This window comes from Clupea harengus, chromosome 23 (genome assembly GCF_900700415.2).
Source record: "Clupea harengus chromosome 23, Ch_v2.0.2, whole genome shotgun sequence".
In the NCBI taxonomy this organism is placed as follows: Eukaryota; Metazoa; Chordata; class Actinopteri; order Clupeiformes; family Clupeidae; genus Clupea; species Clupea harengus.
The window spans coordinates 8,432,844-8,453,045 of record NC_045174.1 but is presented as its reverse complement, the minus strand read 5'-3'; the positions used below and the strand labels follow the sequence as shown (position 1 = coordinate 8,453,045).

The following is a 20,202-nucleotide window of genomic DNA, read 5'->3' as shown; positions in this document are numbered from 1 at the left end:
CACCTATACTTCTAAATGTGTATGCATTTTGGTATGTAATTCAGAGAACATGATACAATTCGAAATGTGTGCATTTATGTGTGTGTGAGATCACACATGGCTACGTTTATAAAATGTATGTGCCATGGCGTCCGACAGTATCCCTGTGTGTGTTTCCGTGATTAACCTTTTGCATGCTCTGATGACCTTTGCCCTTTGCCTCTTGACCTCTACAGGCAGGCGATAAACACTACCATCCAAGCTGTGCGCGATGCAGCCGCTGCAACCAGATGTTCACGGAGGGGGAGGAGATGTACCTGCAAGGTGAGAGAGCATCAGTTCGCCACCTGGTGGACAGTCCCTGTAATAGCCAAAATGTTGAACTTGAAATCCAAGACGTTTTACAGAGGCATTTGAAATATTCTGTTTTGGTGCCATTCATGTAGTAGTTTGCAGAGGAACAGGCCAATTGCCCTAAGGCCATGAGGGTTGTTCTGGTTGCCAAAAGTGTATGAATAATTCAGCCTTAAATGTAGAGATGATATATTTGCACTGACATTCCATGTATAGTTTATATACTGTAACAAAAGACACACACACACATACACACACACACACACACACACATACACTACCACCACCCCCATCCATTAAAGTATCTTAATATTATGGGAAATAAGGCATGCGTGGCGACTAGACATGCAGTCAGTAGGGGGATATAGAAATTCTGAGCCAAGAAAGACAGGCGCTTTGTCAAATTCATAATGGATTAATAGTAGGTCTCTTGGAGTTTATGGTTACTGATAAGTCTCCAGTAAAGAGAGAGAGAGCATAGACCTATGTAATCTTATAGTGCTGTTCTCATAGCCACCTCTCCTCTCTACTGGTATCTCTCTCTCTCTCTCTCTCTCTCTCTCCCTCTCTCTCTCTCTCTCCAGGCTCAACAGTATGGCATCCAGACTGTAAGAACAGTAGCAGAGCTGAGGAGAAGTACAGGGTGAGAAGAACCTTCTTCTTTTCATCGATATCATTCTCTCTTCCTACAGCATTCCCTCTTCAATCTTTTATCATCTGCAGTGAGATAACGTCAGCTTTACTTTTCAAAATGGCTGACAGTGTTATGGCAAGTCATAGCAAATTCTCAGTCAGCTCATCTTTCATAGATCTTTTCAAAATCTCATTTGGGTGATAACCAATGTTCAACCCACTGTGAAATGATCATTCCCATAGTATTTCCCATGGAGATGTTTAACCTGTGTAGTGGACTTATGTGTTCATGCCAGTTTTGGTTTATTTTGGAGTATCTGGAGTGTCAGTTTGATGTCAGTTTTTGTTTTATGTGTGCCTTTTGTTTGTGTCTTGAGTCCATGTCTTTTCTGTCTCCTCTGTGTCATTGGACCTCCTCCTCCTCCTCCTCCGTTTCCCATCAGGCAATTCGGCGGTCACCGGGGAAACCCACCCCTTTCGATATCTTTTTCCCCCAGTCCCAGACCCAGACTTCCTGCCAAGCCGGCCGAGCCCCTAAGAGCAGGCCTGAGGTTTGCAGTCCACAATCCACCCCCCCCCCCCCCCCCCACCCCCTGCCCCTCCTCCTCCATCCCTATCCTCCTACCCCCTCTACGCCCCCAGGGACACTCCCCACCCCCCACCCCCACCCACCCACTTCCAGCCTCTCTGCTCCTTGGCATAGCTGCACCTGAGCTCACACTAACTTGCAAACCCATTCAGTTTGCGCCACAGCAAGTCTATCTGTGCAGGTTTTGCTTCCTCTCTTCTATTGCAGTGGCTCTGGTTGCTTTTCTTTGGTTGCTTTTCTTGTCTTTCGTTCAGCTTTTCTTTTTTTGCGATGCCTGACTGGAGTATTGAAGCAACCAATGAGAAGCGCTCGTGCTGAGTTTATCCCGGCTCTGCCTTGGCCTTGCTTTTGTCAGCGGGGTTTATGCCTGTAGAGCTCTGTGCCTGTGTAAGAATGTCTTCTGCACTGCATTGTTTGGCAGATAGGACATGAGACATCTGCATGGAGAGTAACTGGGTGGAGAGGCTCATCTGAGTTCCACACAGAAGGAAATGCTGATGCTAACAGTCTGCTGTTGCTGATCTGGACAGCGACTGATTTGGAAAGTGGCTCTGGTTTAACGTGCTTGGTGAACTGGTGCTGAGTAGACCTGTGTAGTTTGGACGTTTGGATGTTCACCTCGTGGTTCACAGAAGAAAGACGATTTGAAAAAGATTGGATTTAATCTCAGCTCTCGATTTTAGAGTGACACCATAGTCTCTTGTGCTGTAGTGCTTACTTGTTTTTGTGTGATCTATAGAAGTAGTGAATTCCTCAGGTGATGTGGCTTCAACATCACTGTTGCCTATCCAGTTGCTCAGAGCTTATGAAGGAAAAGGGCATGAGATGAGCGATTTTTATGCCGGGAAACTGTGTTCTTCAGGCAGAGGAAGTTGTGTCAGAGTGTGTGATGTCATTTCCTTTGCTCCTCCCTCCTTCCCTCTCCACAGCTACTTCCTCCCTCTGTAGCCTCCCTCCACCAATCAGAAAGGCAGGTACTGTATTCTGCTACTGCCGCACAGCTGAGGGTGGGGGTGTGGGGGTGTGTTACATACAGCCTGCATGTGTGCTGTGTTAGACTTCCACCTGTAGAGGGGAATATAGCTAGCCAGTATACACACGTCAGGCCTTGAGATGCTGTTATGGTATCAGTTGTCATGACTTAGTTTGTGAGTAAAAGGAGGACTGATCTCAGAACAGCATGTGAGGGCAGTGTGCACTTGATTCATGCTGCCTGCTGCCTGTGTGTGGGGGAGAAATCAAGTGTGAATGTATGGGAGTTAGAAGCGTTATTATAAGGAAATGTGTCTGTCTGAAGTAGCAAGAGACTGAGAGAGACTGGGGAAAAAAAGCAAGCAATATAAAGTGTGAGTTAGTGAGAGACAGTGAGTGTGTGTGTGTGTGTGTGTGTGTGTGTGTGAGAGAGACAATGTGTGCGTGTGTGTGTGTGTGTGTGTGTGTGTGTGTGTGTGTGCGTGTGCGCCTGACTTGTTCCACTACTACAGGCATGTGGCCTCATTCCCAGGGTTGCTGCAATGGTGACCCCACAAACGCGAGAGGTACACGGCATGCTGGGACTGACTTATCATCCCCGAGACCTCCATCAGATACGAGCACCAAACCACCAAAACTCTGAAGATCTGGCCACGACACAGCCACGGCACTTATATCAGATGAAAGCCCCTCGAAGCGGATCCAAAATAAATGTTGGTTAATAATGGGGGACCGGAAACTGAAACCAGTAATTGTCTTGTTTTAGAACCAAAACCTCCAATCAGAATGACAGCAAATGCATTCTTCAAATGCTGCATGGTCTTGGTGTGTGTGGTTGTACTGCACTGAACGTTAGCAAAAAAAAACAGATTTTCCCCCAGAATGCAAGCACACACTGATGGAGACAACCCAAAACTCTAGAACTCTCCGTGACAGACTGATGTTTATTTGAGAAGAATTCATATATTTACGAAATATAACGTTGAGGGTTTGGAATCATTAGACGTGTGGGCATCCAAAAACAAGGGGGGAATTACTTGGTAATAAATGTTTGGTAATTCAGCAACACAGGTTCGGTAATCAATTCGTCTCACGTTAATTTTATTCTTGAACATCAAAGGAGGGATATCTGTGGATCGAGCTGCGCGGACCGTGAGCTGTTTCATGCGCTGCTGGCTAATTTCCGAGAGACTGTTTTGCTGCGAGGAGCCACAAAGCCCAGTGTTTGCACATAGCCTGGTGTTGTGTGACGCAGTGGGAGGGTGTGGTGGGATGGGCTGTTTTTTAGCAGTGCTGGCGTAGACAGCTCTCCTGTCCTCCCCTCGTGTCCTTACCTCACCTGGCCCTGACCTACAGCAAAAAATGTGTCCAGCAGGTGTGTGTGTGTGTGTGTGTGTGTGTGAGTGCGTGCGTGTGTGTGTGTGTCTGTGTATGTGTATGTGTATGTGTGTGTCTGTGCGTAGTTGCATGCATAGTTATTGTAATAAATGTCCTGATCTGTGAAAGGCAGTAGTACACATATAGGGTGTCTAGCTTGCGCGTGCACAAATGGGATGAAAATGTTAAGGATTATAGATCTCCAAATATCCAAGTGGATGCATGGATGATTGACCCTTGACCTTATACAATATGGCTCCTGATGGTAGATAGCTGGGAACAGGAACAGGAAGCCTTTACAGTGTTTTCGAATCTCTCTCATCCAGTTGCCTGAAGGTCTGTGTATATGGAAAGGACAAGATGAGAAGATACATAAAAAAAATATATCGAGCTTGAGTATGTGCATGAGCACTTAAGTGTGAGTGAGTACGTGTGTGTGAGAGTGTCTGTGTGTGTGTATTGTCACTAACGGCGCCCCCTTCTGGCCTCTCTCCTCTCTGCAGCCCACCCGGTCGTCGTCGGAGAGCATCTGCTCGCGTCCCGGCTCCAGCATCCAGGGGTCTCCGGGCCACACCATCTATGTGAGTCCTCCAGTCCGCCATCGCCCCCTCAGTTTCCCCGAACCGCCCGACGGCTTCCCCCACGTGGGCGAGAACGGAGGGACCGTCACGGCCCAAGACCTGGACTACTAGGAGAAGGGGGAGGGGAGGGGGGCGAGGGCGGCGGCGGTGGTTATTCTTTCTGGGTTTCATCTATTCCCAGCACTCTCTCCTTCCTTCCTCCTCTCCTCCTCCTCTCCTCCTCTCTCCTCCTCTCCTTCTTTCCCACACTTCATGCCTGTCCTGTTTCTTCCTCTTGGCATTTCCAACATGACCCTTCTGTCTGTCGTCATATGGAACACATTCATTAATGCATGTAATGTTCAAGTACATAGACACCCACACACACACACACACACACACACACACACACACACACACACACACACACACACACACACACACACGCATGCATACACCCTCTGCCTCTGCACTGACATACACACACAAACACCATACTGGACAGTGGATATCAAAAAAGACATTGTAGATAAGTTGCACTGAACGTAAACTATAAGGTATTTATGTGTCCTATTTATGTGAATATCCCTATCACTGGTATATTATCCACTTCCATACACACACACAGCTGTATATATATATAATAATATAACCAGTAGATCCAGATGTATTCCCCTGTGTTGACGTCTATCCTGTACTGCTGAAACTCTGTGACCAGTGACTCCCTGTGGACCTGCCCTGACCTCCTCTCCTCTCCTCTCATCTCCTCCCATCTCCTCTCCTCTCTTTCCTTTTGTTCCCCCCTCCTCTCCCCCCTTTCCTTCTGTGTTCATCCCCCCTGTCCCTCTCCAGGCAAAAGTAGACAATGAGATCATTGATTACAGGGATCTAGCTGCCATCCCCAGGGTCAAGGCCATTTATGACATAGAGCGCCCCGACATGATCTCCTACGAGTCCTTCCACTCCAACTCTTCCACCCTGGACCACCGGCAGGGCAGGCAAAGCCCAGGAGAGGTAACCCCAAGCCACCTAGCTAGACCCTTAACACCAGTCCTCACCCACTCCAAAGCTACCTCATCCTCCACCAGGGGGTTAGCATTGCCGCTAGTTCTGGGATAGAGCCTTAAGCTAAAGACTCGGCTCACAACAATAAGGCATTTTCACTGACTTATGAGGAGTTGTTTATGACTGCGCCTCTCTGGAGTACCAAACTATCGGTCATTTTGATGATCATCTGGGCTGAGGTTCAAGATTAACCTTCTAGCAGGGACAGAGGTATGATAGGGGTTTGAGTAATACCAAAAAATTCACGGTCTTTATGATGATTTCACGAAACTGTTATTCATTTGCAATGATGCGTATATTGTGAATATATTACTATGTCTGTGTGGGCTTTTGCAACAAAATGAAAGCGGTCTTGATGAAGTGTTTCTAGCGACACACTGTAAACAACCCAGTTCTCAAACACCCAGAGACTGCATCCTGCCAACCTCATAGATCTGTAGAGTTGGTCTAAAATGTTAGCATACTGAACTTTTCATACATAAAGTTGTACTGCTGCCACATCATTTAAGCCATAGAAGTGTGGTTTAGTTAGTAGTGCTTATATGCTCTCAGTTATATTCGAGTGTCTGAACTCTATCTAGGAAGCCACAAAGACAAAGGCCTGTAGTTTTATGCAGGTTTTGGACCAGGTTCCTGCTGGTTGTCTCCTTGGTTTGGCTCAAGGGTAAGTTAGAATAGTGGCTCTTGACCAAGACTGGTCAGACAGGCCTTATAGCTAGAGTCTGGAGCTTCCTTCGTTTTCTTCTCTAAAGAAGGACACCATCTTAGTCAACATGAGGGTTTGTTAGCGGGGACTGTGTGTGAGGTGCTGTGGTAACCTCCCTCCTCCTTCACCCCAACCCTTGTGTCGACAGCCTATCATATCCAGACGGCTTCGTTCTCCCTTAAAGGACCTGCGCGTAAGTGGGCTCTACCCCAACCCCCGACCCCCGACCCCGTCCCTGCATTAGAACCGACCCACCTTCCCCAAGCCCACTTTTCCAGGACCGAATCCTAAATCACAAATCCTGCCATCTCCCATAATACTCCCAAAACCCTCACCCCCCCCCCATCCCAAACGCACCTGATTCAGACAGATCACATGACCTCTGCCGCTTATGTCCCGCCACTGCTACGGTACTGCAGCCATCACTGCTTCTAGAGAAACGTCACATGTTCAATGAGGTCTTGCTCACTGTTTGTGTGGGCTGTTTGGCTCTCTTTTGAGAGTATGCGTTGTCTGTGTGTCTGTATGTGTGTGTCTTAAAGTACTAAATGTATGTTTATTTTAGGTGGTCATACAGTGATAAGGTGTGAGTGTGTGTTTGTCTGTGTGTCCTGTTTGCATGCTCGTGTGTGTGTGTGTGTGTGTGTGTGTGTGTGTGTGTGTGTGTGTGTATGTCTTGATATTATGTATTTGTCATGTGTCCTTCCTCATATGTACTGGCACTGTGTCCAGATATGCTGTGGTAGACATGCACTGGATGTAACTGAATGAGTTTTCTATGGAATCTGTCTGATTGGTTATATTTATCTCTCTCTGTCATTAAACGTTGGCATTCTGTACCAGAGATGGGCTTTGACTGCAGTATCTGTGTAGATGCAGCAGTAGTTTAGCCCCACCTAGTGGAGAGAAAGAGAGTGTACATTATGCCATTGTACACTCAAATCAATGCTTCCAAACCACACAATTACACATACTGTTAGTGCAGAGTGTCTTGCTTTAATTATGTAGTGTACTATAATCAGCATTGCCATTGTGGAGATCATTTTAATCTGAAATATGTCACATCTGTCTTCTCCAGCTGCTTTGCTCAATTGAAAACAATACGCTCATATAAATTGTTCAGATTTGCTTCGATTTTGAATTGGTGCTGAAGCTCCTATCCTGGGATCATTTTCGGGTCCCTTGAATCAGTCAGCTCTAACTGTGCTTCCTCTTCCTGCTTCAATCAGCCAATGAATGCTGGAGGTGACAGCTCCCCCATGGGCCAAGAGACTGTAAGTGACAGGCATGCCCATTAATTACAGCCCAGCTTTTTACTAATCCATCCAGTCAGCTTCCTGTGTCGGAATGCACTGTTCAGTCTGTGCACGGCACCAGGGAATTCACTAATATTTAATTAACTTATAGCACTCACCTGATCAATGCAACCACTCAGACACACTTTACTAATGAAGGCTATTAGTACTTGATTCTGCGGCTAGCGATCACTGCACTGGTTAAGCAAAGGGTACACAGTAATGTACAACCTCCTGTTGAAAAGAAAATGAATCATACCATTTACAATGTGGTCAACATTATAAGGGGATTGGTAGTGAAATGAATCCAGTGTTTGTGAACCACCAAGCAAAAGAGCTATATAACTTCCTCAAACACTAATATTTTAAGCAGATTAAATAGTGTTTACAAAATGTAAAATGAAAAGGTTTCCTGTGTAATTGCTTTAGTTGACCTTGAACAGTAATTAGTTATGACATTAGCATGAGGAACTTTAAACTGCTTTAACCCATTATGACCTGAGGCGCTCTCTAAAAAGCATTCTAAAACCTTAGCATTGTTTGAAAACAACCTCCTAAAACCTGAGGAAAGGTACCGACTACAGCTACAGAACCGGAACTATAGTGGAATTGGATTCCATACCAATAGTTTGAATGTTACCGGTCCACCATGTTTTTTCCTTGTATATCTAATGTTGCCACAGACACATTTTCTGTCCATTTCTTTCCGTATGGTTTATTCTCATTTCGTAGCATTAGGGAACATGGTGTTTGTCAGTGTAGAGAAGCTCAAAAGACTGGTTGCTTTCCCCGCTGGGGTGAATCCTAGTCCAATCCTGACGTTGAATCTTCTAATTCATGGTTGTTCTCGTCATCAAAGTAACTGCCGTACTCTGCGACAATGTCTCTCCTCTCGCCAGTGTCAGCTGTCTGAAGTACAACTTCAGAAACTTTTTTGTGGTTCACATTGAGGCTGAGCAGCTAAAAAAGTAAAAGAATAATACATTTCTAATAATGCATATTGCCACCTATTTATCAGCCGATCACAATGCTTTTTCATTGGTCACGGAACAACTTGAAAACGATTACATCGTCTAAAATGTGCTCACGTCGCATTCGATTCTAAAGGGAGAAGCATACAAATGTCGCACCCAGTCTTAATGGGTTAAACAAAATTCCCCTCTGAGTTCTCTTTACATAGTTAAAGGAAGTTGTAAACATGAAGGAAGGCCTGCAAATAGATTAAGTGTTGGAGAAATGCGTGATTGTTTAATTATAAATGTCCGGTTATAATACAAAATAAAAATCGAATTGATACACACACATCTTAATTAAAACACGGTGCATTTGCTCGATTAATCAAATAGACAAGTGGAAACATCTTTTCTATCCTTAATGTCTGAACTTTCACGTCTGGAGTAGGGTTGGGTGCATAGAAGCAGTACACTAGGTGTATTAGGGTGCATGGAAGCAGTACACTAGGTGTATTCATTCAGTGACGACCCTAAGACAACCAGCTCTCTGTTTTGCTCGTCTCAAGCCAAAAGTTTTAAGCACCAGTTTGTAGACACACCATTTGGCATGCATGCTGCACCAGACACGTTACCGTTCCAAAACACGAAAACAAAACGCTTTCTCTGGACTGTGGCCCTGCTCTCTTCTTCCTTACAAGTCTGGATGCATCGTGTGCACTTGTGCTCAGCAAAACAGAGCCTTGGCATGGTGGTCTCCGTGTGTTTGTGGTACCTACTGCATGGGAGTGTTACAGATAAAATGTCAAATGGAGGATAGGTAGTGATGCTCTCTCTGTGGACATTCTCAGAATCCGTCTCGCCAGCCTTCCCCAGCACAGACAGTAAGTAGGCAGCAGCAGCTCCTGGTCTTCAGCACGACCAGCTTGGCCTTAGTGTGTTCTGGTTTCTGCTCTCTCTTCTGGTCTCTTCAGAGATGGAACTTGATGGCTCAGAAAGTAAAAATCCGCGGCCCAGTGTTTCGCGCGAGGACTAAAAACATCTGAATATATATATTTTTTAAACTCAGGAAACACAAAATACTAGTGTACTCATGTGGCTGAGTATATTTGGCCAATCAAAAAACACAAAGTGAGTAATTGATTTTTTTTTTTTACTTTCTGATGCCAATTTGTGAAACTTCTGTGGCTTTTCTTCTCATTCCTCTGTTGGACAGCTTTCTCGTATGCTTGAGAGAGGCTGTGTGTCACACTTGGCAAGCTGCTTGTTTCTCCTGCCAGAGTGAAGCTGCTCTCTCTCAGGGCCTTTACTCAGAGATGGGCCATCTCATTCATGACATTAATGGAATGGGACTGCAGGTTGTCCCTCCAACCACAGACATTTCTGCTGGCCATCCATGGTTACTTTGCTGAATTATGGCGGGACAATCTGTAGCCTCTGAATAACAATGAGATTGCTCTTCTCTGAGTTAAACACCAATGTGTGGTGCCATACTGTGTGTGTGTGTGTATGTGTGTGTGTGTGTTTATGTGTGTGTGTGTGTGTGTGTGTGTGTGTGTGTGTGTGTGTGTGTGTGTGTGTGTGTGTGTGTGTGTATGTGTGTGTGTGTGTGTGTATGTGTGTATGTTTGTATGTTTGTATGTATGTTTATGTGTTTGTCTAGCATCTTGTTGAATGTAAATTAGTCTGCTTCATCTAGTATCTCTGTAGCTTTGCAGTGCTCTGGACTCCTTCCTTAACTGTTGTATAAGTGCAGCCTGGGCGATATACAACAGCAGCCCTCCCTCCTCCTCCCCCCTCCCCCCTCCACCGTATCAACATTACTCCGAAGTAATGCTGATCCTGCCACTAATTCCAGTCACGTCTTGCGTTACAGAAATGTTTCGCCAACTCACTCTCTCCATTGCCTAGTTTCTCCTCCACTAATTCTCTGCTGTAGTCATTTTATGTCCTTTAGGATTTGATGGCCTCTGTCTTTTGTTGTTGTTGTTGTTGTTGCAGTCTCCCAGGACGTTGTCTCCCACCCCCTCCGCTGAGGTTAGACCCTGCTTTATAGTACACCATGTCTTTATGCCTTGTCTTTTAAAACTGTCCTCACAAAGGTAAAAACCCTTAGTGCAACCAGCAATAATACCCCATGAGAATGCTATGTATGCAATTGCATGTAGTTTATGGATACAGTGCTGCTCAGTATCAGCTGTATTATTTCACTAAACGTTGCACCTGCACACTGATTTCTGTGACCCCCCACCCCAGTGATTTGTTGTTCTGCCTGTCTGTCACAGGGTTGCTATGATATGAGGGAACGTATCATGGAGCGATCGACCAGTCAGGGCTCTATCGGGTCGCCAGTGTATAACCGGCACAACTACACGCCCACCGTGTCCCGCTCGCCCCAGCACTTCCACAGACCAGGTGAGTTTGTGCCCTTTGAACCTGTCGAGAAAAGCTCGCCTCTCTGCCGACTGGGCAGCCACAGCAAGTACCAAGGGTGGCCATATTTCTGTGTGTGTTTTGTCTGCTGTTCCCTCACCTGGACCTGCCCTTCAGTAGTCCTCCCCTCTGTGGAGCTGTCCTCCTCTTTTTCTGCCTGTGATGCCTTTTGACCCTTCTGTTCATGCTCTGTCCCTGCCTCCTTGTGTCTATCCTTCTCTTCCTCCTCTTTTCCCATTCCTCCTCTCTCTCTCTCTCTCTCTCTCTCTCTCTGTTCCTTTTCCTCCCCTGCTCTCTTCCTCCGAGCTGCTGGCAGGAATGCTGAAACTCTGTTCTTCTTTGCGCTCCGGTCCCAATGACACCCGCCCCACTTCCCCTTTTCGACACCACTTCCTCCCCCATAACAAAGGTAAGCCCCCCCCACCCCATCCTTCCTTCCCTATGCATATAAGCAAGACCCCCACCCCACCCCACCCCAAGTGACACTTTCCTTAAAATAATCTCCCTGTGATCATGTAAGACAACGTTTCCTCAGAAGCTGTTGCCTCTTACAAAATGGCCCCCTTGTGTTAATGACCGTAACTCAGCTTTATAGTTTCACTTTCACTTTCACTTTGATGCCCACCCCTGTGCCTTCTCTCTTCCTACAGAGTCTTTCTGCATAGGTATGTTTTGGCTTCATCGCTGTCACCTGTGCTCCCTCTCTTTCTGTCTCTCTTCCTCTGTGTGTTGGGATTGTCTCAGTTTGCCTGTTGCAGTGCTGAGGCATGCGAAAAGCCTGTACCAGAACGTGTGTGTGTGTGTGTGTGTGTGTGTGTGTGTGTTTGTGTCTCTCTCGCTGTGCCTCATCTTTTCTGTGTGCATCTTTGTCCATTTCTCTCCACAACTGTATGCTAACTGTACGTGTCTTCAGAAGCATCTTAATGTTGTTGCAGCAGCACAAGCACTAACATCTCTGGAATGCGTTTAGCATGTTGCTATTTCTTGTGCGAGTTCCCTAACCACTTCTGGGATGACAATTAATGGTAGCCTGTACAAACTCCATAATACATGTGATATCCTGTAGGTGTACTGTTTGGACACAAAGCTGTAGTGGAATGCGTTTGGTGTTTTTAGTGAAATATGCATTTGCATGAGGAGACACTCTTCTGTACATGTCCCCAGTACAGCCGGCAATCTGCACATATACACGCGCCCACCAACACCGTCACTTATTGTCTCACGTCACGTCTGCTCAACCATGACCCACCCCCAGCGTCTCCTGTCTTTCCACTCCTCCATCTGCCGGAGGCCGGGCTTTCCCATCTGTCCATCCTTCCCTCCTTCCGTTTCCAGTCCTCTTCTGTTTGTCCATCTCTCTTCTTCTTTTGAGCGTTTTTTAACCAGGATTTATTCCAGCATTCTTCTCTTCTTTCTTTCCTTTGTCTTCCTTTCCTTTCCTTTCTTCTCCACTTCCTTACTGCCTTCCTCCTTCCTTCCTCTTCCTTCCTTTCTTTCTTTCTTTACTTCTCCCTCCTCTTCTTTTTTGGAGGCACTGAGCCGTCCAGCGGCCGGAGTTCCCCCCTCTCCTCTCGGCCGGCCACTCCGACCCTCCCATTGACCCCCAAACATTTCCACATCCCAGGTAGGAGCTGAAGCTGGAGAGGGCCCCCATCACCAGTTCTCTCTCTTCTCTTATCTCTTCTCTTCTCTTCTCTTCTCTTCTCTTCTCTTCTCTTCTCTGTCTCTTCTCTCTGTCTCTCTTTTCTCATGATCTCTCTCTCTCTGCTCTCTTTCTCATTCCCCCTCCCTCTATCATTTGTTCTTTTTTCATAATTTTTTTAATGACTGGGGAGGAGGTGGTCCCTTGGTATCCCCCCCCCCTCCCCCTCCCCCATTCGACTAAGCATATTTTGACTACTGTGGTCTTCATTACTGCCATTCATTCCAAGGTATTTCTGTTCTTCCTGAGTTTTCTTTCGATGTGATCGCTGGTTTTTAGTCTGGACGTAATATACATCTTCACCCGTTTTTTTTTTCTCCTTCCACCTCTGGCTGCCCTAGTTCATCACTCTCACACCATCGACACACACCTAGCTCTTGCTCTAGCTCCACTGAGGGACTGTGTGTGTGTTTTTTTTCTCTCGTTGACTTCCAGAACAAGGAATGAACATGTACAGGAAGCCTCCCATCTACAAACAGCATGGTATGCCTGCCCCCAACTCTTACCCTGCGGTGTGACCCTTTCGCATCATACTATTGTTCCAGTCTCTAACCCCTCCACTGGTTCTTATGGATGGGGCAGTTCTGGTATTATGGACCCTTCATTTGCACTCAAAAGTAACACCATATTATATTTGACATGTAAAACAGACTTTAATGTAACTACTTGTTCTCGTGGGTGTTTGTGCCGTGTGCCTTTGTGAGTAACTTTGTCCACGTGCAAATGAGATGTTCATAATGCAGACTTTGCCCAAATATTAGTCCGTGTTCTCAGTAAGTGCAGATACCTACTTTGTGACAAACACTGTATGCTAGCGATAAAGCGTCTCCTTACCCTCAACTTTAGAGATAACAATGACTTGCTACTCTTCAGTTATTCATAGTGTTACACAATAGACAGACTGTATCTGCTTTTGTTTTGAAAACATTGGAGTTGCATCTGAATGTACTAAACTTCTAATCGTTTTTATACTCATTTGTCTATGAAAGCTGCTTACGAGTAGTTTTTGAGTAAAAAGGGCTGCAACTGACCATTTTAATGTGTTTGTGTGTGGGTTTCTGTTTGTGCGAGGGCTGGGTTCATTGACCATTGTTTGTGTTTGTTAATCTGTGTGTATGTTTGTGGTCATCTGTGTGTTTCTGGTGCTTCATCCCACCCATTAACTTGTGGTTGTGACTCATGCTCCGCGGCCACCATGTGCTCTTGTGTAAGTACATGTTTGGAGTCATTCAGTCCTAATGCAATGCTAATCTTTTTATAAACCTGTTAATGCTGCCTGCCTCTTGCTACAAATAACTAAAAACACTTTAAAAAAAAAAAAAACGCCCATCTGTAATATTCAACCTTGGCATGCTTTGAATTTGAAACATGACTCAACTCAATGACAAGGGCTCAATCTTCTCAAATACTCAATATACTATATATATATATATATATATACTAGATATACAGTATAGTATAATACATCTAGATAACATTCTTTATGCTTGCTCTTTCAACTACTTCCTTCGACTACTTTCAAATACTTCCTCTAAAGCTTATTAAGCCAACCCTCGTGGCATCGGACCAGCTTTTTACTTTTCTTCACCGCAAGGTTGGATCTTTGTTTCAAAGTCTCAGTTAAAGCAACTTTGATTACCGCTTTCTGTCATTTCTTTCGCTCAGATTCTCTTGTGAACGAAAGTTCAGTAACACCGCCGCAACCCTTTTTTTCACGAATCTAACATTAATGAAACATAAAACCTCCTCAACAAGCTTCACACTATGTTATGTAGTGTATTTCCCAAGCTTTAGTGTAGTGCAGTGGTGGTCAATAAAGTGCAAATGCTCTTGACATTCCAATAGAACCTACTGGAAAACGCTGCCCCCTGTGCAAAGACATGAACCAAAAGGGCTGATAGCCCAGACTGAATTTATACAATTGATCTAGACAAATTGCCTTCACAAACAATCACTCAACTCCAGAATCGAATGGAGAATTTGGAATATGAGGCTTTGCACTGATTGGCCAGTACTGCCTTGCTGCCGTTTGGCCTCTTGTCAGCCAATCACTGACTGCTCAGTTCCCCCTCAAACCACCAATCCAGATCCAGCTGCCATGGCAGCCCAAAGCAAGTCCGCCGACGACATCATCAAATCCGCAAAGTTCCCCGCTGCCCACGCCCCACAACCCAACGAAACGCCAAAGATTGAGACTGACTACTGGCCTTGCCCTCCCTCCCTGGCAGCCCTAGGTAGGCCCCTCCCACTGGTTCCCCAGGACTCTGAGTAGAACCAGCGACAGGCCAGAGCAATCGCTCACTGATTCCACTCAACCAACGAGCGGACTCATATGAATGTAGAGATAATCGACTCTGTATAGTGATGTCTGATCTCTTATCCTTTAGTTGTAGTTGTTATTTGTGTTGAGACATTTGTAGTAGAAGTAGTGAAATTTGCTGGTTGATGCAACTGCTGTAGGATTCTGTGTTGTGTGTTAGAGTCTAGGCAATGCTATACAGTATGTTGCTGATGTCTTTTAATTTGAATAGGCTCAAACTAAATACTTTAAAAAAAAAAAAAAATCATGAACATGCAGAGCCAAAATACCTCAAACTAATGTAGTGGTGTATCTGTGATACATAATATACTGTTCATTTTAAAAAGTAAAATAAAGCTAATTTAATGAATTTGATTTTCTGGATAGAACTGGAAATGACTTCCAACTGCTTATGATTTCATCTCATCAATCAGTCTGTTAGTCATTGTCTTGTGTGTCTATTGTTTAATTTGATTTGCTTCTGGATGGAAGTAACATTGAGGAGATTTGGATGGAAAGGCTCATCTTTGGCACTCTGGCAGCCTTGCCCCTGGCCATTGGGCAGTCAGTTTGAGTTTGACTGACAGTCTCTTACTCGTCCCCTGGCCAATCACAGGATCAGATGGGCGCAGTCGTTCACGAGACGAGGAAGAGGAGGAGATGCTGAAACGCAGACAGATGCAGGAGGAGCATCTCAGCAAGGTCTGTGACACAAAGCAGCATCACCTTCCTTCACCTTCACAACAACTCTTTTTCTCTTTTCCTCTCTCTCTATCTCTCTCTCTCTCTCTCTCTCACACACACACACACACACACACACACACACACACACACACACAAACTTAGTGCAGTATGTTTAGTTCATTACTGCACAACCAATAACACTACAAGGGTAGACAGGCGTTACAGACAAAACACAATGTTACCTGGACTACCAGAGAAATTAACCCAAACAATGTGGCCTCAAGGGTGGGACTGGGAACAACAGACTCAACCACCATAGAGCTACCGCAGTGGGAAGGCATTTTATTTGGGTCTGCTTTTACCTTACCTGAACTCTTTGGAGGAGTTTTTGGAGGACGTTTTGTGTATCTCTTAAAATGATTTCTTCACTTTTATCACACTGTAAAAGTCAGGTTGTAGTTGGTCAAATCAAAAGGGGTTGAATATAATTGGAATGCATTTATTATCTGAACTGTATTGTGTTATGACTGTTTTTTTTGTGTTTTTTTTTTTTTCATGGCAGATCCAGTCTGGCCTGGGCAAGCTGATTCTGAAGGAAGAGATGGAGCGTGAGCTGAACAGGGAGAAACACAGCTACACCACCCCACGCTACAACCAGCAGTTCACCAACTGTACAGGTACCGGAACCTTCAGCCTCACGTGGGTGGGTGGGTGGAGGGATGGATGGATGGGGGTGGTTGAAGGTGCTTGAGCTCCACGCGAGCCTCCTGAAGCTGAAGTGATTAATTAAGAGGAGCTAAATCAGTTGCCTACACTAGTACATTCCTGAGCCTCAATTAAGCTGATTGAATGGTTTCCATGAATACCAGTTTCGTGCACACACAGCCTCATGCTGTTCTCTGACCCCAAATGACCTAGAGCAGAAATAGGCCTCTGCTTTCTTGTCGCTTGTTTGGAAGTGGAAGTACTGGCAGCAGTAAGTAGTCCATAGCCCAGAGGGAACAGAGAGGTACAGATCAGAGATATGCTAAGTGCAGTGAGGTTTGGGGGAATTTACTAGTAAGCTTTGAAGTTATCAGCCACCCTGTGTTACTTACTAGCAGTCTTCAAATAGACATTGATTAAGGTTTAATTATTGTGAACCAATAAAAATTCAACAACAACAACAACAGTAACAACAACAAAAAGTGTGTCTGAGCTGTTTGTGTTGTTTGCCTGTTTGGTGAGGTTAGTGCTGCTCTGTCCCTCTGCAGATCCATGTTCACCAACCACCAAGACCTCATCACTGCCGGGGTATGGACGCAATGGCATGCACCGGGTAGGAGAACACCTAGTCTGTGTGTGTGTGTGTGTGTGTGTGTGTGTGTGTGTGTGTATGTGTGTGTGTGTGTGCGAGTGTGTGAGAGAGATAGAGCGAGAGAGACAGAGAGGTAGAGAGAGATTCTCTCATTTCTTTTTGTGGCACAAGACAATTCAGGACAGATCAAACCCACTCTGCATATAATGCTGATATTTCCTCCCTCTCCCTTACATGAGGAGGAAGCCTCCTGTTGTTTTCTATGTGTATGTGTGTGTGTGTGTGTGTGTGTGTGAGAAAGAGAGAGAGAGAGAAAAAGAGAAAGAGAGAGATATTCACTCACTCCTTTATGGGTTTATAATATGTCCTCCCTCTCTCCTTACACGAGGACCACCAAGAGGAAGCTTCCTGTTCTTCTGTGTGGTTCTCTGTCACAGACTCATTGGCGTTCTTAGGTGCGTGTCACTGACGTGTTTCACTGTTATTCCTCCTCCGCCAGCCTCAGTCTACGGAGCTCACCCAGTACAACAGCTATGGGGATGTGTGTGGAGGTGTAAGAGGTGAGTCACACACGCATACATACATGTCCTTAACTCATGTCCCTCATTTTATTGCTTCACTTATTGTTGTAAAGTCTGATTGGAAGGTTTTTGACACTACACTGGTGGTGTGAACTACACGCTGTATAACTCGTATCTTCCTTGGTTTTTCCTCTTTCTGTCCCTCTCTCTCTCTTCAGATTTTAAGGTATGTGGGCATCCCTTTCCCCCTTTTCCCCTCAGCCATGTAGAGCATGTCCGTTGTAGTGGCCCTCATGTCTCGCTACCCGTGAGCAGTGGAATGGAGCAGAGTGCCTCTCCCACCCCCCCCACCCCCCCATCTGCTGTGCTTGGGTGTCGGGCAGATAGTTACCCCTATCGGCAGGTCCTGGATCAGCAGGATGTTGCCTCCTGTATTGGTGATTTGAGTAAGAGGAAGGGTAAAAGCTGGATCCAGGTCAGCACGAATGGGTAACCTCTGGCCTCAGTAGTCTGTGCTTGTGTCCCAGTTGGAATGACGTGGGGACTAGGGTAGAGCGCATAGTCAAGGGGGGTGTGGTTGGTGAAAAACAAACAACAACATCATCGACAACAACAACAACAACTACAACAACTACAACTACAACTACAAAACATGGTCATGAATAGTAGAGGTTGCTTCCCATGAGGTTTCTATGTCAGGGTTCTAGAAGAAGGTTCATAAGCTCTATATAGCTCAGAACTCCATCCATTATAGCACATACATTCATACATACATACACACATACACACATACATACATACCCACATACATACATACACACGCACATACATACATACATACATACATACAGACAGACATACAGACATACATACACACACACATCCATCCATCCATCCATCCATACATACATACATACTGGTCATACATACATACATACATTCATTCATTCATTCATTCATTCATTCATTCATTCATACCTACATACATACATATAGACACACATAGATACATATATACAGTAGTTATAGACATTATTCACTGCACAAGCCGAGACCTTAAATCTACATGAATTCCCCATCATGTATGTGTTTTGCCAAATGTGTTAAAACATGTTATATTTGTAGATGTCTCACTCTCACAGAATGCAGGGCTCATAAAGTTCTCATTATTTATCGCTCCTCCGAGTTGTGAGGAACGAGAGCGTATATCACATGCAGGCCAGGCCAGACCAGGCGCACATATCAACTCATTGCTGCGCAAGCGAGAATCCACTCTGACAGAAGAGGTTCTTGTTTTCTTTATTTCCCTTCAACAGAAGCTCTTTTTTTTTTCCTCCACAAGAATGTTGTTTTTTTTTCTTCTTTTTCTTCTCATCCACAGCGTTTTGCTTTGAGTTTCCATCGTGTGTTTTTGCTTTGTTCTGTAGTCTATCCCTGACGACCAGGCTTCCAACAGATTGGACAGGGGAGTGTCTATGCCTAATATGTTGGAACATAAAGCAAGTATTTCACTCCCTTCTCCGCATATTAATTTCAGACTCCTGGTTCTCTCGTTTTCCCCTCCTTGATTTTCTATCATTTTTGCTCCTTTCTTTTCTTTTCTTTCACACGCATTTTCCTTTGTTCTTCAAGATATATTTCGTCTCGCCTTAAGAAGAAAGGCGGTCTCTAATCAATAAATGATTCAGATACCTGGCAGTTGGACAGCACAGTCCACCCATTCGTCATGCACTGTTTTGGAAAATTTTAGAACGACAACAGTATGTAGTTAATCTTCCCTCTAATAAGCCAATAGGATGGGTTCAGTAAGTGCATACAAATTCGAAACTAAAGTCAGTGCACCAATAAAAGGACACAAAATCGATTCTTTTCACTCTGTTCCATGCTCTCTCTTTTCATTCTCCACTGTTGGAGATGCCAATCAATTTTCATCATGACAGACCATCACACAGACCATCACACAGACCATCACACAGACCATTGTACATAACAAAGAAGGAAGAAACTTTCTCATGTTTTCAGAGCAGATACCTAACACACCTCACAGGAATGATGTTCAGGGTGACACTCAACACATACACACACACACACACACACACATGCACACACACACTCTCTCTCTCATACACACGATTCGCTCAGTATTGGTGTCACACCACACACCCCTCTTTACTGTTCCCTTCTCTGTGCATGCAAAGTCAACCCTCGCCTGTGTGTCTATCCTTTACTGTGTGTGTGTGTGTGTGTGTGTGTGTGTTCATGCGTGTGTGAGTGTGTGCACATGCATACATTTGTGTGTGTGTGCATGTGAGTGTGTGTACATGCATACATGCGTGTGTGTATGTATGTGTGTGAGTGAGAGAGAGAGAGAGAGAGAGAGAGAAGCATATTTGTGATGAGAGTTTTCAGAATACTCAGTATACTCAGTACTCAATTCTGAGTTTGCATTCTGAGTGTACATTCTGAGTGTGCATTTTTAGTGTACATTCTGAGTGTGCATTCTGAGTGTACATTCTGAGTGTGCATTCTGAGTGTGCATTCTGAGTGTGCATTCTGAGTGTGGATTCTGAGCATCACCCCCTTCAGCCTGTTGTCCCAGCAAGCCGTGTGTGTGAGTTCATTTGTGAGTCACCAGTTTGCCTGGCGTAGCATTCTCCATAACCTCAACAATCCCTCCTTTTGTGAAGGTGTACCCATATGAAATGCTCACTGTCACCAACAGAGGGCGACCAAAGCTCCCCAGGGACTTGGACCGGACCCGGATGGAGGTAATTAACCACAGTGGC

The 20,202-nt window shown here is 45.1% G+C and overlaps 1 protein-coding gene across 43 annotated transcripts in view; it reads left to right on the top strand.

The window, feature by feature from the left end:
* The window catches only part of ablim1b (actin binding LIM protein 1b), an 84,317-nt gene that overhangs the window by 62,242 nt on the left and 1,873 nt on the right, over positions 1–20,202 (top strand). For 2 of the 43 annotated variants that reach the window (XM_031561666.2, XM_031561665.2), the window contains exons 7-28: positions 216–303; positions 918–976; positions 2,485–2,529; positions 4,408–4,485; positions 5,317–5,478; positions 6,384–6,428; positions 7,465–7,509; positions 9,332–9,364; positions 10,482–10,517; positions 10,766–10,895; positions 11,230–11,322; positions 11,564–11,578; positions 12,445–12,537; positions 13,051–13,098; positions 14,703–14,849; positions 15,531–15,616; positions 16,161–16,275; positions 16,852–16,916; positions 17,395–17,455; positions 17,635–17,642; positions 18,844–18,915; positions 20,104–20,184. In XM_031561666.2, the coding sequence (XP_031417526.1) occupies positions 216–303; positions 918–976; positions 2,485–2,529; positions 4,408–4,485; positions 5,317–5,478; positions 6,384–6,428; positions 7,465–7,509; positions 9,332–9,364; positions 10,482–10,517; positions 10,766–10,895; positions 11,230–11,322; positions 11,564–11,578; positions 12,445–12,537; positions 13,051–13,098; positions 14,703–14,849; positions 15,531–15,616; positions 16,161–16,275; positions 16,852–16,916; positions 17,395–17,455; positions 17,635–17,642; positions 18,844–18,915; positions 20,104–20,184 (1,605 nt within the window). The remainder of the gene's footprint in view (positions 1–215; positions 304–917; positions 977–2,484; positions 2,530–4,407; positions 4,486–5,316; positions 5,479–6,383; positions 6,429–7,464; positions 7,510–9,331; positions 9,365–10,481; positions 10,518–10,765; positions 10,896–11,229; positions 11,323–11,563; positions 11,579–12,444; positions 12,538–13,050; positions 13,099–14,702; positions 14,850–15,530; positions 15,617–16,160; positions 16,276–16,851; positions 16,917–17,394; positions 17,456–17,634; positions 17,643–18,843; positions 18,916–20,103; positions 20,185–20,202) is intronic. The other 41 variants (XM_042703301.1, XM_042703319.1, XM_042703321.1 and 38 more) reach the window with 41 other exon arrangements.